The following is a 16,125-nucleotide window of genomic DNA, read 5'->3' as shown; positions in this document are numbered from 1 at the left end:
GGTTGATTTCTTTTGCGGATTTCCATAGTCTGCCAATCAGCTATGCTCACAACCAGGCCCGTTCCCTACTACCTTTAGTTGCTGGTCCCAGTGAAGTGGGCGACCGTTTGTTTGTGACAGACGCCGAACGCCCATATGGTTACAGCGTCCCTCAAATCAAGATATAAATCACGGAGAGCGCCAAAAGTGCCCAACAGTCGCTCGAAGGATAATTCGATTACAGACCAAAATACAGCCATATATATACACATATGTCATTTGGGTTTTCAGTCGGTGATATAATTTCGGTAGGGCAGCTCGCGGCGCAACTTTACAACTGTCTCGCCGGAGACGTTGACGAAGAGTGCAAAAAACTTAGCAACTCACTCATGTCCCTTCAACGATCAATCAGGATAGCGTCGGAAGTTTTCTCGCAACAATCGGATGGAGATGGTACTTTACTTAGCACTACCATAAAGGATGTTCTCTATGAGATCCACATCCTTGATGGAATACTGAATACCTACCTATCGGCTTACAACAAATACTTTGATAGCGCTGGAGTCGACAAAAATGATCGCAAAATCAAGGATAAGTGGAGGATCATCAAGTGGGGCTTGAGTAATGAGGGTTCTGCGAGAGAACTTGGGTCAAATCTGCTTTTCCACATCAACGCCTTCCAGTCATACATGATGGAAGTGATATTGTGAGTGAACCTTTTCGTAGATCCGCATCTTTGGTATCATCAGGCAGTTCTGAATGTCGTGTACTAATTTCTCGCAGCCAGGTTGTCTTTCAAACGGACAAGCACGTACAGGAAGGTGTTGCGAAAGTTAAAGATGTTAAAGATTCAGTCATGAAAGGTTTCAAAGGGGTTGACTCCGAGTTTAAGGCGATGAAGAAGAGATTGGACGAGGCGGATAGTCGCTTTTCACAACTTATGAGCTTGATTTCCTGTAGTTCCTGGGCGAACACCAAACATCTGGGAGAATTGCAGTATGGATCTTGTTATGGTTAGATGGGTACATATTAAATCACTCCCACTTTTTTTTTTTTTTTTTTTTTTTTAAATCATAGTTTCATTGACTTCTGGGTACAAGAATATCGCATGTAGCTGACGCTATGGCGTTATAAATCACTCCCAATAAGACTCGGGCGCTTATATTTGAGTCTCTTTGAGGCTTAGCGTACGGGTAGTGGGAATCCTCTCATTTCCCTTGGATACAGTACCGGTACTGTATGTTTGTACTCTCTATCCAACCTCTCTAGTTCTTTTTTTTTCGTGATTTTTGGTGATATCTTTCAGGCAAAGTTTTCATGTTTTTTCATACGGGATGAGTCAATATATTTATACAGTCGAGGCTATTGGGGAATCAATCTCAATGAGTAAATGTTCCGCATGGTTAGGAAGTCTCAATTCAAAGAAACGGTTTGTGACTCAGGTATTCCATAGATTCATAGTTCAGATGTTCACAACCCTATATAATCAATAACATTACAGCAGATTTCATAGTACTAGGCTCGACTAACTTTCACACCCATATAGAGCGATTAATTCTTCAAACCTTAAAATGATAGCCTGCTTAGGAAATCTGAGTTTATTTTCAAGTGATTGCCCGAAAAGGTAATTTCAATTGCCCGGATAGGCTATCTTTTGAGAATCATACTGTGAGTGAGAAAGTCGCCTAGGCCTAGTATTATGAAACCTGCTGTAATCTAGTGTCACGGAATGCATCTAAGGTAAGAATACAAAGTAGAAACCACATAAATAGGGAATCTTACCGATGGGACAAGAAAATCATCCGTGAAAGCCTCGATAATAAGGATTGAAGGTGAAGAAGTAATGCGCGTAAGCTTGCTTGATTGGAATAGAATCACCTTCTCCTCATTATCTTGAGTAGTTGAAGGATAGAATAATCTGTGTAATAATCAGAAGACAGTACCTCCAGACCTAGACTGGCTCCCTTTACCAAAACATCTATGAATCTATACTATGGCGCCATGGCTCGGATCTTTATCTAAATCAATCTTCAACAATCTTCAAACTCCAAATATCTTGAATATGGGACTAGCTCCAATGATAGACTTAATTTATATCTACCGACTGCCTACCAGATAAAAACTAAAGAATTCAAACCTGCTACACCTTCGGCCACCCTCTAACCACCTGAAAAGTAAGACCGAAATGGATCGTAAAACACAGAAGACCTCCTATTTCAACCCAAAGAAAAACAAGGAAAGTAATCAAGACATGAACAAACATTAAGGTACCGGATATTTGGCATGCCAAAGGCGAGCTCCCCGCACATCCTGTGTGTATCGACCCGAGTAAATGAAGATCACGATAACCCACTCAAACTCGGCGAACGGAAATAAGATACATGTATCTCCCTCCAGCGCTAGCCAAATACGTAAAGTGAATCTTTAAATAGATAAAAGCGAATAGAAACAAACAAATGAAGAGAAAGAAAGAAAGTGTTTATAATGAGCGACGTTGAAGGGGATTAGTAGCGTGCACAAAGCCAAAAAGGCAAACCTTTCCTTTCTGTAGACTGCAAGAATCCTCATTCCTATCGAGGAGAGGGTCGGGGGGGGACACGAAAATGACAAAGAAAAGGGTGTAAGATTAGAGATATGGGAAGGGGGAGGGGGCGAATGGGGATTTAAGTACTTTGTGAAGACTTACTCTATGTTTGATCCAGCGTTTCTCGACAAAAGCCCACATACCTTTTTTAAACTTCCCAACAGATTACCTTCGAAATATTTGCGTACCACAAACTCTTGAGACATGAATCCAACCAGCCCATAGATCAGATCAGTCTTCTCCTAGGATAGGTATAGCACGCCTCAACTCCAAGATTTACAGTGAAAAACTTGCACAACGTGCAACTATATCACCACAACCCTGGTGTTGAGCCATGAGATAAATAATCCCAAAAGACCAACTATAGCAGGCGACAAACACTCCTCACAGAAAAACAACAAACAAAAAGAACGCCCTATTCCCAAAACACAGGAACATCCCACAACACCCCCAGAACTTTTAGACACCCCAATAATGCCCCCAAGAAACCCGCTGAGCCAGATTTGATGGAGGGTTTACGAGAATTACTCCCGTCCTAGTTGTGTTGCCGGCTAGACGGAATGCGGGGCGTATGCAGAGAAAACAGGGAAAAACACAATGACGTACACGAAAATAGCGAAAAATTGTGAAGGCGGAACAGTATACGAGCCGGATATGAGAACGGAAAGTGTCTTACAAAGCGCGGACGCGTTTAGCTGCTGCGAAAATTGTTAGCGCCTGATATAGAATCTAACTTATTACGCAAAGTGCCACAAACCTTGATTTTCATCATCACTCCCGTAACCAGGTGATACTGATTCGTCCTCGCGCATTCTCTTTTGATCACCGGGTGATTTCACGAGCTGAGAAGATTTGTCTCCTAATTTTTCTTGCACAAGCTCTGCTTCATCCTCATAATCGATTAGTTGTTCCTCTTCAACCTCTTTGATAGTTGTTGTGGTCTTGTCCAAAAGTTTAACGACATAATTTGGCGATTGTGAGCTCTCCTTTACGGGGACACCAAATTCATTATCTGCAGCCGTCTCGATGTCGTTGACGTTTCCAAACTCGGCTTGCTCATAAGCAGCCAAATCTTCGCCATAGCTTTCTTCAGGATATTCGATGGGATATCCGTTCGCATCGTGAGCTGAGTATTCTGCTTCACCCTCATAGCCATCGTATGTACCATCGCCCACGTACGTTTCGTGTGGCCCGGCGTTATCCGAAATTCCGTTCCCTTCTTCGTCTAGATAGCCGTTCTGTTCATCTGTGGGGTAATTGGCAGCATACTCAAAACCTTCTTGGTACTCTGTATCGTTTTCATTTCCAATTTCACCGTTTTCTTCATCAAATTCTCCCTCTTCCAATTCGAACAATTCTTGATTATCGTACTCGTATCCGTCGTATTCGGTTTGGTGTTGATCCTCAACATACTCATACTGACCTTCAGCGCCATCATCTCCCTGGAATACAGGAATTGAAGATGGGATCTTAGTAGCGTTGGGGGTGTCCTGGATCTCCTGAGCATTGTCCCCCTTGACTTCAGATAAATCCTTCACGTGATCTGTCTGATGATCCGATTCATTGCTAACTGAATGAGCAGGAGGGGATTCTACTTTTGGGTCTTCTATAGTTGGATTATCGTAAGTAAGACGACCAAACCGATTGAAGCCGGGATTGCATTGTTGAAAACGCCCGCCGATGGAAAGGGAAGGCGTCAAAGAATAAAAGGAATTGTACATACCATGAACGTGTGGAGAGCCAGGTTCGAGAGGGGATTTATGTTCTGCTGAAGAGTGAGGAGAGTCATGGGAGGTTGTTTGACCCGGAGGAGAATAATGAGATGATGTTTGAGGGGATCCTTGGCCCGAGGAAGTGTGATGGGACAGTTCTTTGGGCTCAACAGCTTGATGCTCAAAATCAACTGTAGCCTTTTCAGCAGTTTCATTGTCTTCCTCGTATTCGATCAACTCCTCGTCATCTTTCTCGGGACTATTCTGATCAGAAGGAGTATCTTGAATCTCTTCGGGTTGTTGAGCCTCTTGTGAAGGCTCGCCTGAAATTTCCTCTATGATTACCTCAGTCCCACTTTCGATTTGTACCAAGACTGGGGTATCTTTGAAATCCTTATCAGTCGGCATACCGGCAGGCTTTGGAGGCTCGGAAGTTAAAGAAGACCCGGATAGGGACCTAATATCATCAACTTTCGGATCCACTTCATCTGCCCCATTATGATCTTTTTCGGCCTGCTCTGTTTCAGCCTGCTCTTTTTCGGCCTGCTCTTTTTCGGCCTGCGCTTTTTCAGCCTGCGCGTTTTCAGCCTGCTCGTTTTCAGCCTCCTCTTTCTCTTCATTGCCGTATTCGAGGTCAAAATCATCATCGTCATCAATTTCTTCCATTTTCTTCATATCTGTGGAGGGATCGGCCTTTGATTCATTTACCTTCGTAAGCTCTTCCTCGGTATCTTTTTGAATGAGCGGCGCGACTAGATTTGAGTAAACCTCTTGCGGAGCCTTCGGTTCGGGCGCCAAACTCTCTTCGTCTTCCTCAAGAAGTCGGTCATCGTCACTATTATGGTACTCTACCTCTTGGTTCTCTTCCTGTTCGGGCTGAGCGTTTTCTTCTTCAGCTATATTATGGTCGTCTCCGGATTTCATGTAGCTATCCTCAATGTCCTCAATAGTGGACTCGATGACACCGACAGCCTGAGAAAACCCAATGCCCTGATTCACGGCTGCTGCAAGGGACGCGATACGGTTTACAAGAGTTGGACGAGTAGTCAGATTTATCTGTAGAGGTTCAGGGGTCTCGACACCATCCTGTTGGTGGAGTTGCACGTGGAAACTGAGGATGTCTTGGAGCGAAAGGGCACTGCAAGATTTATTATCCTGTAAAAAAAATTAGCCCAGGTGCTTGTACAAAGAAGAGTGTGTACTTACTTCGCCAATTGTAACTCCATAACCCTCAATCTCCATGACAAACTCTACATCTTTTCCAACTACACCTTCCAGAACATTCCGAAGCTCTTGAAATAACTGATCGATACCCTTCTCGCAAACATCGTGGTCCTGAATCAAGAATTCAAGATCATTTATCGGGCTACCAACGGACCCGTCCTCAGCAATGGGAGGAGGCGGGGGGAATAGACTTAGACGATTTTCACCAAACTGTACAATTATGGGATGAAGGCTATATTGAGCGAATCCAGCAATAGCGGCAGGATCCTCGATGGAGGTATTAATTTCGGCCACAGCATCTTCAACATGACTGCCGACAATAGCATCCTGTTCATCCTCGAATTCTCGTTGGTCCTCTAATAAGTTCGGCTCATGAGCTAGGGTAGTGGATGTATTTTCACTCCAGTTACCATGGTGATGGAAATCATTATCTAATTCAGTCGAATCGTGTCCTTGTACATCTCCTGACTGGTGATCTGGCTCTTTGTATGCCTCTTCTGCGGCTTTAGCGGGAGACTGGGCGCGTGGTGTCTCCTCATCCTTATTAAGTTCTGCTGGCGCCTCGGCATCAGGTTTTGAGGGCTGAGTCTCAGCACTTGTTACTTGTTCTGGAATGTCTACATTATCTGTTGGCACGTCTTCGTAGAGCGAGTGATCCGGAACTGAAGGAAGCTCCTGGGTAGCAAATTGTGTCTCGTGGGGCATAGAGGATTCCTGATGACTGAAAGAAAAAAGTGGAGCATCTGCGTTGTTCTGCACACTGGGGAGTCTAAGGGTGTCCTGAGATGCTTCCGGTAGATCACTACTGCCATGACTGCTAAGGAGGGCTGGTTGCGGAACTGAATATGTGATGTCTTCCTCTTCGTCAATCATAAGATCATCGTTATCGAATGATATACTTGGAGGTTCTGCATTGTCGACGTAGTCGTCTTCCATGGCATTATTCACATCATCGACCTCGATTCCCTCAGGACTAGAATACGAGTCAAGGTCGATATCGAAATCGGTGTCTTTCCGTTCAGTTTCCGAATCTACCATCTCGTCATCCGTGTTGAAGTGGGGCGCCCGGTCCGGCACGGGCTCGGCGAGGTAATGTTCATCTGTCTGCATGGTTGCCCGATGCTGTCTGGGCTCTTGAAAAGAATATGTTGTTTCCGGAGTTTCCGGATTGTCTGAAAGATCAAGAAGATCCGAGAATGGTGTGGAGGGGGCTAACAGAGAAGCGGGAATACTTTGAACTGACAGGCTCATGAATGGTGACCCACTGTTTTGTTGTGAGAGCTGCTACGCAGCTTTTCCTTCGTTAAGGGAAGCCTTTGCAACAAACGCCGGGACGTTGTTACGTGTGCTGCAAGGTTGGGTGTGAATCACGACCGGGTCTCGGACGCTGGTGATGCCAGGGTTGTAAGTTGTAAGCTAAATAGTTAGTAGATCAGAGTCGAAAAGGTGTTACGATGCTAGATGTTGATGAGATTTGTCGCGCGGTGGATGAAGCAGGCGGGCGGGTTATTTTCGAAGTTGATGATATTGTGGCTTTTCTGAAGGGGGTTGAGAGAGGTGGTGGTGGTGGTGGTCGTGGTGGTGGTGATGAGCAAGCCGGGGGAGAGAAGAGGCGGCAGTAGCGTGGCGATTTTGGCTGAACAAAGGGTGTGCGTGTGCGTTTCGCGTATTGTCCGAACGATGGACCAACCCACAGCAAATGGTCGATGAGGATGGACACAGTGTAATTTTAACGTGCCTGATGAAAGATTCTATCAGGCAAACTGGTCATAGGAAGAGAAAAAAAAAGGGAGTGGGCGATGATGGCTTATGACTGAGGGGGCATCTCTACAGTGCTTACCCTGATTTAGGCCAACCACTATTGTCAATAATGTGCATAATTCTACGCGACCGTCACGACGGAAAATCATCCTTGCAAGAAAATTTAATCACACTAATGAAGGGTGAAATTTAATTTCCCCCAACAGTAATTTAAGCTTGAATGCAAGTTGTTCCTCGGGTTATTATGTAGTTACACCACTTTTCCTACAAATAATCTGGTCATAGTTTGTCACTCGTAACTGCATGAATTGCCCTCATCTTCTGTTATAATCAAGGGCCAAGTCAGGTCAATGACCGAAAGCTTAATAGTAGAAACGTAATCGGGGGGCATAAAAGCTCCCTGCAAACCCAATTCTACCAACCCCAGTTTGAGTCACAAAGTATCACTCGTCATTCACATCTCGGCTGGTCATGGTGTAAAATCAACCGTTGCCATGACTTATGATTTAAATACCGCTCTGTGTGAGATAAACTGTGTTTTACCCCACTTTTAAAGCTCGTCCAGTGAGGAAGCTCCACGGGTTGACCAGTTTAAATTTGGAAGGATTGGTTAGTAGGAGAAACCTATCAACACCAGCTAGTGGAAGCTAGGGGTCTTTTTTTTTTAGATAAAAACTTCTAGATAGTCTCGTTTTTTATAGGGTAGAATGAGTCCAACATCGACGTAGCTATATACTATAGCTATGTATATTTATCGATTCTTCATTAATCCCTTTTGTGGGGAATCCATCCATCGTGGTGGCATCGTCTAGGATCCTAATGTCAAAGAGCAAATCTTTAGCTCTCTATTATTTCTTATTTCCTAGACGGACCAGTTTTCTCGCAATGAACACAGTATTGCTACCCCCCTTAAACACTGCCACGATAGTCCTAGGTCATCGATAGCAATGTCTATCTCAAGACATCTCTAAACACAGCAAGAAAGCGGCCTCAAGATTCCTCGGCCTTCTAGTCTAATGGCCCTATGATCTGGTCTCGAATTCCTGGCCCTAACATCAAACTACAACGCAGCGCCTCGTTTGATTTCTGACGTCGACTGCGGTTGACTCCTGGACGTCCATCGGTAGAGAAGTACATCCTGTCACCGGAAATATTTTATCATCACTAACGCCGAAAGGCCTCCTCTCTGATTTTTCTAGGAGGTGTTTCTAGCATGTCACCTACCACGTCCAAAAGATTATTCACTGACGGGATTACAATCTCGAATACCACCGTTTTTTCTTCCTTTGGGAAGGACCAGGAGTGGTAAATGAACATGATGCTACGGTCATCCTTAGAGAACTCCAGGGATCACCACAAGAGACGGTATTTTCCTCAGGCGTGATTACGGCAATACACAAAGCAGGCAACACCATCTCTTCTAATGATTGGTACAGGGCGTACAGCCATTGTCCCTGCACATTAACATCCCTACAGGATTACAAGGTCTCAGCACCACTACTCTGGGTACGGACTCTAGCCTTCCCTGTTCAACCGCTGTAACTATAATCACGCCCGACTGGTGATCGATCTACCCTCGTCATCCTTCAAACACCTTATGTACAAGGAACCGCCCACAATCATATATGCATACAACCCGGTAACCGCATAACTCGCAGCTAAAGCACCAGCTTGGTCGGGGCACACACAACTATCTGGCCATATGCAACCTTTGCCAAAGCCTGTAGGCGTTTAACCACTCCCCATCTAGCTAGTACTACGTACTAGTAATATCTACAGTATGTAGAAAATTGCGGGCTTTGCTGGTGAGAGGGGAGGGGTTTTTGGTAGAGGGTGTGAGACTGTACGTGCACAGCTATTAGGGCCCCGAGTCAAGGATACCATATGTCCCTCAAAGGTGGGATATGGTAGACCTTATATACTTTCTACACAGCTAGTTTGGTATACACACATAGATCACAGGGCATCACTCGCACGCCCAAAAACCCGCGCGGAGTCTTTGACGGTGTGTTACTGCCTGCAAAGGCTATAAACAAGTTTTCCTGGCGGTTTTACTACTCTAATCATTTCCACGACATTTCACTCAAGGCACCACTAAAATAACTTCTAGCTCAGCAATATATATCATTTCTACCAACTATATAGCTATCAACACAACAGCCACCGCACGTCTGATATCCATTAACTACCCCAATGTCATAACTTCGTAACTAAATGTACTTACTTCATCTAAAACAAAAAAGAAAAGCACACAAGCAAAACGGAATTCAACAAATCAACAATCTAACAAAACAAACACCTACGCCCACACCGACTTCCTCAACGAATAGCCCCACTGCTCCAACAACCCCGTACTCCTCTTTGCCTCCGCCAGCCCAATAATATCCTTCTTCACCACGAACTCTCCCTCCTGCTGCTGCTCCTCTGCACCAGGCACACCCTCCTTCTTAACCCTTTCGTTCCGCGCAGCCTCGATTTCCTTGCACACGCCCTCCACGAGCTCGATCTCGCTGTTGTTTGCCGCGCCAGGAAGCACCTTGAACGCCATGAACTTTGGGCGCGAGGTGCCCTTGGGGAACATGCTCTTCATGGAGCGGGTGTTGACCCTCACGATGCTTCCGCCGGCGGACGAGGGCTGGTAGCTTACGATGAAGCCGACGTTTCGTTTCTCGTCTGTTGAGGGGTGGGCGAGGGTTGAGATGATGTATGTTCCTATATCACTATTAGCAAACCCATTTCCACACCCGGGACTTAAGAGGAAGTAGCATACCCCACTGGACACCAACTACGTCCGCAAGCTCCACCCTCTCAAACTCGCTGACCTTCTCAAGGGTGAAGTCGAACCCGCATCGATAGAGCGCCTTGTCCGTGACGAGGACCACAACCTCTCTGAACGGAAAGGTCCTCAGCGTGCCTGACTCCGCGGGCGCCAGCATCGTCCAGCCGCCGCGGAGCACCTCGTTCTCGTCCTCGACAACAATCTTACTCGATACCTCGATCGCGTTCTGGCGGAGCTTATCCATCGAGACGGCCGGATCACCGCTCATGAGCTCCTCCTCGAACTCGTCAAAGACCTTTGCGGTCACGCTACCAAGCAGGAAATCGATGGCCGCCTGCGTGAAGAAGTCGCTGACAATGTTGGTAAAGTACCTAGTGAGCGTGAGACCAAAGTCCGTCAAGGCACCACGGTAGTTCCGCTTCTTGGTGCGCGTGAAGTCGCCCTTGAGGGCGGCCGTCGACGCATACTGCTTTGAGATTGCGTCGCCGTTGTCGGCCCAGAGGCGGTTGAACCACGCTTCGCCCTCGCCGTCGACACGGACGCCGAGGGCAGCCAGATTCTTTTCTAGCGCTGCGCGGGCAGCGGCGCTCTGAACGACGTTAGTGCGGTCGAGACAGTCCATGCAGTTTGTGCGCAGCACGCCCTCCTGGCGGCGCGCAACCTTGCCTCCGGCCGACTCCTCGTGGTAGCCAAAGCCGTCCAGAACCGGGCCGATCTCGTCGAAGAGGTGCTTGACATTCTCGAAGCGCATGCCGCGGCACTCGTGGTGGAAGTCGAACCAGTTGAAGCCGACGCTGCGCTTCTGCTGCTCCGGCAGGTTCTGCATGGCGGCCTGGTACTTATCGCCGATGATAGCCTCGTTGCCGTGCTTCTCGACGAGGCTGACGGCGTGGACCTTGCCGTAGCGGTCGGTGGCGGCCTTGAAGTGCTCTGAGAAGGCGGCGGCGTTGGCGGCCTCGGTGCGCAGCAGGATGGGCTTGGGCTTGAGGGCGTAGGGGCTCTGCTGGAAGTAGAGGGGGATGGACCCGCGGATCTGGAGGTAGGAGAAGACGCGGTTCCACTCGCTGTCGCTGATCAGTTGTTCGGTTTCGACGCTGTTTGCGACGTTGCCGTTGTCGTCGACGCCGCGGCGGAGGTAGCGGAGACCTGCGCGGCGGATTGAGCGGCGCGAGATGAGCGTTAGGAGCAGGTTCTGCTGCGTGGGGACCATGGACTCGAAGGTCGGGGCTTGGTCTTCGGACGGGGGAGGCGTCACGGCGGTGGTCGTGGTCGTGAAGGGGAGCTGCCCGACGAAGCCTTGCATGAGGGGCAGGACGAAGGCGTCCTGGTTTGCGTCGATGAACGGCTTTTGGAGATGGTGGTTCCAGAAGAACTACAGAGGGTTAGAGATAGTTATATCGACTATATGAATGGGGAAAACTCACCAATGGGTCCACAAGCTTCCACAATGGCAAGCTCTCGCTCTTCGAGTGACGCTGTGTGCTCCAACTTCTCGTGATATCCCAGTCATAGCTGAAATAGAAGCTCCTCGACCCTCCCAGCAGCAGCCTCGTCGTATTCAGGAGCTTCGGCGTCAAATTGTGCGCCACATCCTCCTTGACCGCCTCCACGGCCTCCTCCACCTGCTCCTTCTTCTTCACCTCCCCCTTACTATCCGCCGCGCCATCCACCACCCTCTCCTCTTCTTCATCATTCGGCGCCGGCCGATTCTCAGGCTTCGTGATATCCACCCCCTCCTGATCCTCAACCGCATGCCCAACATCAACCTTCTGCGGCGCCGCCGCTGCCACCGCCGCCGGCCTCTCCCCCGGCGACAGCCCCTCAGATTTCCTCCGCTCCTCCGTCCACCCGCGCTTACTGAACCACTTCTCAGCGAAGCGCCCATACAGCCCCTTCCGCCCAATCACATCTTCGCCGACGCTGCTGCTATTGCCGCTGCCCCCGGCCGTGTCGGTGCTCGACCGCCGCGACGCCGCAATGTCGTCCTGCAGCTCCTCTTCCTCGGAGGAGCTGGTGGCGCCGTCGGTGTCGCCCTTTGCGACGCGCGGGCGCGTCCGCGAGATGTAGGCGTCGGCTTCGCGCTGCGAGGACAGCGGGATCAGGGCCACGTCGGTGACGACGTAGATTGGGTGGCGGCCGCGGATCGTGGCGACTTGTTCGCGGGAGGTGATTGCGATCAGGAACGAGGATGTGGGGGAGATGTTGAGTAGTCCTGTTGTTGGGTCAGAATTGGGGCCGAGTGATGGGTAGTGAAGGGGGTGGAAGTTGGTTATATACCTGCGATCCCGTGGGCTTCTAGGCCGTTTGGGGCCACCGCCACCGCCGCCGCCGCCTCGTCTTTTGGTTTGTCTTTGCTGGCCGCGTGGGGGAGGATCTGTTTGCTCTTCCAGTCGATCTTGACGCTCGGTGGGGGTTTGGGGGCGCTGCGTGAGTTCTGGATGGGTGAGAGGATGAGGCCGTCGATGGCGGCCACGATCAGAATCTTGCGGGCGAGGGCGGGCATTGCAGATGCTGCAGCAGCGGTGTTGAGGGCTGCTGCGAAGAGCACTCTCGACGGATACACTGTTTATTTTTTGGGGGGGGTAGAGGGGGGAAGGGGAGGGGGGGGATTGGGGGGGGGGCTGTTTATGTAGATATATACTTTGGTTTGTGATGGGAGCGTGGATGTTTAATTTGGGTCAGGTACGCTGCTCAGCTCAGGGTCGTCGGGTCAGCTGGCTGTAGTACTGGGACGTATGGGATGTGGGATATTGGGTGGGCATGATGAATAGGCGCCCGGGGGGCGCGGGTCTACTGGGTATTTATCTGTGTAGCTAGCTAGAGAAGTAAAATTAAAGCTATCGATCCCGTTTCTTGTGCCTGCTTCCTTGGTTGTGTCGATGTGACGTGAGAGGCTGAGAGCTACATAGAGGGCGAGGAGAGAGGTTGGTGGGTTGGGTGCTGCTAGCTACATGTAGGCAAGGGAAGGGCCTGGGTCGGGGGTTGCTGTGGTGGGGGACATCCTGGCAGTGGGTGGTTGGCTGGGCCGGGAGCACACCGGGCAGTGATGTCGTTGGGTGGAGAGGGAAGAGTGGGCGAGTGGGCGAGTGGGAGTGGGCGTGGGAGAGTCGAGTCGAGTGGCGTTCCCGGTGGAGAGTCGAGGAGAGGCAGGCTGCAAGGCTGGGACGGGGGACAGGGTAATCGAGTGATTTCCCGTGGGGCACAGGGTGTGCATGTAGCTAGCTGTGGATGTGGATGTATTGTATTATTGTGTAGATATCTCGAGATTCAGACATTCAGATTAACTCTGTCCAGACGCATCAGAGACAGAGCTTAATGATGCGCTTATAGGCACTCTATCTATCTCTATCTATCCATCTCTATCTATCTATCTCTATCGTGCTGCATGCCTGAATCTGTCTGGGCTCCCGCGTGCTGCAGCCCTGCAACACACCTCAATGTAGAGGACACGAGGCCGAACACCGAGACAGCCTCAATCACACATCCATCCCTCCGTTCATTCTCACGCTCACTCACTCACAACCACAACCACGACCACCTCTGCTGCCACCACATTACCTATCTACATATCCATCCATCCATTATCTACCTCCTCTAGGTATATCGACTCTATCCATCTCTATCCATCTCTTGGGCATCACACAGGCAATCTCCCAGCAGGCCTGTCTCTACATCACACGAGTCACACACACACTCACGCACACACCACTGATCTGCTTACAGAGCCTCCCCCACGTCAGAATCAGCAGCAGTAGTACTAGAAGAGTAGCAGTCCCCCGTCCTGCCTGCCTGCCGTCACCATGTCAGACCCGTCAGGCACCACCGACCCCACCCAGCAGCTGTCCGCCTCCCAGCGTGAAGCTCTCGAGCAGTTCACAGCAGTCACTGCCCAAGCTCCCCCAGAGGCCATTCCCCTCCTGCAGCGGTCACAATGGAACGTCCAGGTACACACCCGCCCTACCAGGCCCCTCCCTGACCCCCCACTGACAGCTCCCAGATCGCAATCGCAAAGTTCTTTGACGGCGAGACCGCCGACCCCGTCGCCGAAGCTCTCGCCGCTCAGGCAGCAGCCCCGCCCGCCGCCGCACGAACGACATCCAGAACTCTCGCCACACCACCAAATGCCTTGACCCGCAACAGATCGGGCATCACTCCCGCGCCCCGAGTAGTGCCACAGCCCACATCGGTATCGCGGCGGCCGCCGCTCCTCCTGGCACTCTTAATATTCCCGTTCTCGATACTCTGGCGCGTCGGTAACTCGTTCTTTACCCTCTTCTACACGCTCTTCCCCTTCCTGGCGCGCTTCCGGCCCGCCACTCGCACCGCCCGGGCCCGCCGCTCTCAGACACCGCGGGACACCGCCGCCCGCTTCATCCGCCTCTTTGAGGAGGAGTACGGCGCCGACACTGGTCTTCCGTTCTTCGAAGGCGGGTACGCCCAGGCCCTCGAGCTCGCAAAGAAGGAGCTCCGCTTCCTCCTCGTCGTCCTCCAGTCCGACGAGCACGACGACACAACCTCGTTCAACCGCGACACACTCACAAACCCGGAGGTCGTCCGCTTCATCAACGACCACAGGATCATCCTGTGGGCGGGCAGTGTCCAGGACTCGGAGGCCTACCAGGTCTCGACAGCGCTGGCATGCACAAAGTTCCCGTTCGCGGCGCTGATCGCAATGACACCGGCGTCCGGCTCGAACTTCCAGGGAATGTCGGTCGTTACTCGCTGTGCGGGGCCTACGCTCCCGGCGGCGCTCATAACGAAAATGACAACAGCCATCAACACCCACGCTGAGTCCCTCGACCGTCTCCGTGCCCAGCGCGCAGTCCACGAAGCCGACCGCGCAATCCGCGAGCAGCAGAACAGCGCCTACGAAGCCTCGCTCGCCGCCGACCGCGAGCGCGCCCGCGCACGAAAGGAAGCCGCTGAAGCCGCCGCACGGGAAGCCGAGGCCGCGCGCAAAGCCGCCGAGGAAGCAGAGGCACTCGAGCGTAACCGACAGGCGTGGAGGAAATGGCGTGCGTCACTGCTCCCGGAGGAGCCGGAGGCGGGGCCCGAGACGGCGAGGGTGTCGATCCGTATGGGCGATGGCGAGAGGCTCGTGAGACGGTTCAGGGCTGGCGCGGACGTGGAGGAGGTGTATGCGTTTGTGGGCTGTCTGGGTGTGGAGCTTGATGAGAAGGCGGTGGCGCCGCCGGAGGGGTATACGCATGAGTGGGGATTCAGGCTGGTTAGTTTGATGCCGAGACAGGTGCTGGAGGCGGAAGGAAAGGTGCGGGATGGGATGTTGTGGCCGAGTGCGAATCTGGTGGTGGAGAGCTTGGCGGATGATAGTGATGATGAGGAGGAGGAGTAGTAGGTTGGTTGGTTGGTTGGTTGGTGGGGTTATATAAGAATGTAATTGTAGCATAGTCAGTATTTGCTGGAATGTGAAGCTTTTTTTCTTTTGTTGTGAAGCTCTTTCTTTTGTGGTGCGGTTGTTCCTTTTGTTGGTGAGGGTTATAGATGTATTGTGAGGTTTTTTTTATCCTGTGAACGGGGGCGGAGAGGTGTATAGTAGAGTCAAGTGTTTGGCTTTTGGCTTTTAGCTCTAGGGTGCCCATAGTGCTGTAGCTTGTATTGCGGGCTGGATTGTGGTATGGGGTTTTGGCTTCGCCTTCAATGATAGCTTTAACTAGTCTACTCCACTCCGTCTGTGCCGCGTATGAGATTGTATTGCGTGTTCTTGAAGTCGTCCTAGTTTTGGGTTGCGGGTTCGAGGTTGTGGGTGCGGGAGGATGGAATTCAATGGTGTAGGCGGAATGGTGTAGGTGGAGAGTGGCTTGGCAAACGTACCTTTTATGGCGGGCTGATCATTGGCTTTCGGCGGTAGTTTGGTCTGGGATAGTGTGCGGTGGGGTCGAGAGGTGGGAGAGTGGTATCAATTGCACGCCTACATGTAGTTTGTGTGGATTTTAGAGGGTGGTATCGTTGTGCCGGTGATTGTGATGTGGGAGCCGGAAATAGCGGGCAGAGCGGGTGAACCGGGGAGCTGGGGGGAGGTGAGGTGGGTAAGGGTCGATGGCGTTGGAGTGGGTGCGGTGATGGCG

At 50.7% G+C, this 16,125-nt stretch overlaps 5 protein-coding genes across 5 annotated transcripts; 3 read left to right on the top strand and 2 right to left on the bottom strand.

Moving 5' to 3' along the window:
* Positions 1-251: 251 nt before the first annotated feature.
* On the top strand, positions 252-997 carry H6S33_005950 (uncharacterized protein; the record flags this gene model as incomplete). Its single annotated transcript, XM_044837352.1, has 2 exons — positions 252-685; positions 763-997. 2 exons carry the CDS (start codon positions 252-254, stop codon positions 995-997), a joined length of 669 nt encoding a protein of 222 aa, XP_044699259.1.
* A 2,238-nt stretch (positions 998-3,235) lies between these two features.
* Positions 3,236-6,609, bottom strand: H6S33_005949 (uncharacterized protein; the record flags this gene model as incomplete). Its single annotated transcript, XM_044837351.1, has 4 exons — positions 3,236-3,261; positions 3,321-4,169; positions 4,287-5,430; positions 5,482-6,609. The coding sequence occupies 4 exons, from the start codon at positions 6,607-6,609 to the stop codon at positions 3,236-3,238; spliced, it is 3,147 nt and encodes a 1,048-aa protein (XP_044699258.1).
* A 344-nt stretch (positions 6,610-6,953) lies between these two features.
* On the top strand, positions 6,954-7,121 carry H6S33_005948 (uncharacterized protein; the record flags this gene model as incomplete). The annotated part of the gene is made up of 1 exon (XM_044837350.1): positions 6,954-7,121. One exon carries the CDS (start codon positions 6,954-6,956, stop codon positions 7,119-7,121), a length of 168 nt encoding a protein of 55 aa, XP_044699257.1.
* Positions 7,122-9,559: 2,438 nt separating this feature from the next.
* Positions 9,560-12,542, bottom strand: H6S33_005947 (uncharacterized protein; the record flags this gene model as incomplete). Its single annotated transcript, XM_044837349.1, has 4 exons — positions 9,560-9,972; positions 10,031-11,411; positions 11,464-12,251; positions 12,317-12,542. 4 exons carry the CDS (start codon positions 12,540-12,542, stop codon positions 9,560-9,562), a joined length of 2,808 nt encoding a protein of 935 aa, XP_044699256.1.
* A 1,297-nt stretch (positions 12,543-13,839) lies between these two features.
* H6S33_005946 (uncharacterized protein) lies at positions 13,840-15,392 on the top strand (the record flags this gene model as incomplete). The annotated part of the gene is made up of 2 exons (XM_044837348.1): positions 13,840-13,983; positions 14,037-15,392. 2 exons carry the CDS (start codon positions 13,840-13,842, stop codon positions 15,390-15,392), a joined length of 1,500 nt encoding a protein of 499 aa, XP_044699255.1.
* Between the last annotated feature and the right edge of the window lie 733 nt (positions 15,393-16,125).

The sequence above is a fragment of the Morchella sextelata genome, assembly GCF_020137385.1.
Source record: "Morchella sextelata strain SCLS chromosome Unknown scls_2, whole genome shotgun sequence".
In the NCBI taxonomy this organism is placed as follows: Eukaryota; Fungi; Ascomycota; class Pezizomycetes; order Pezizales; family Morchellaceae; genus Morchella; species Morchella sextelata.
Note: the sequence above shows the minus strand (reverse complement) of the source record. Positions and strands in the feature narration are given on the sequence as shown.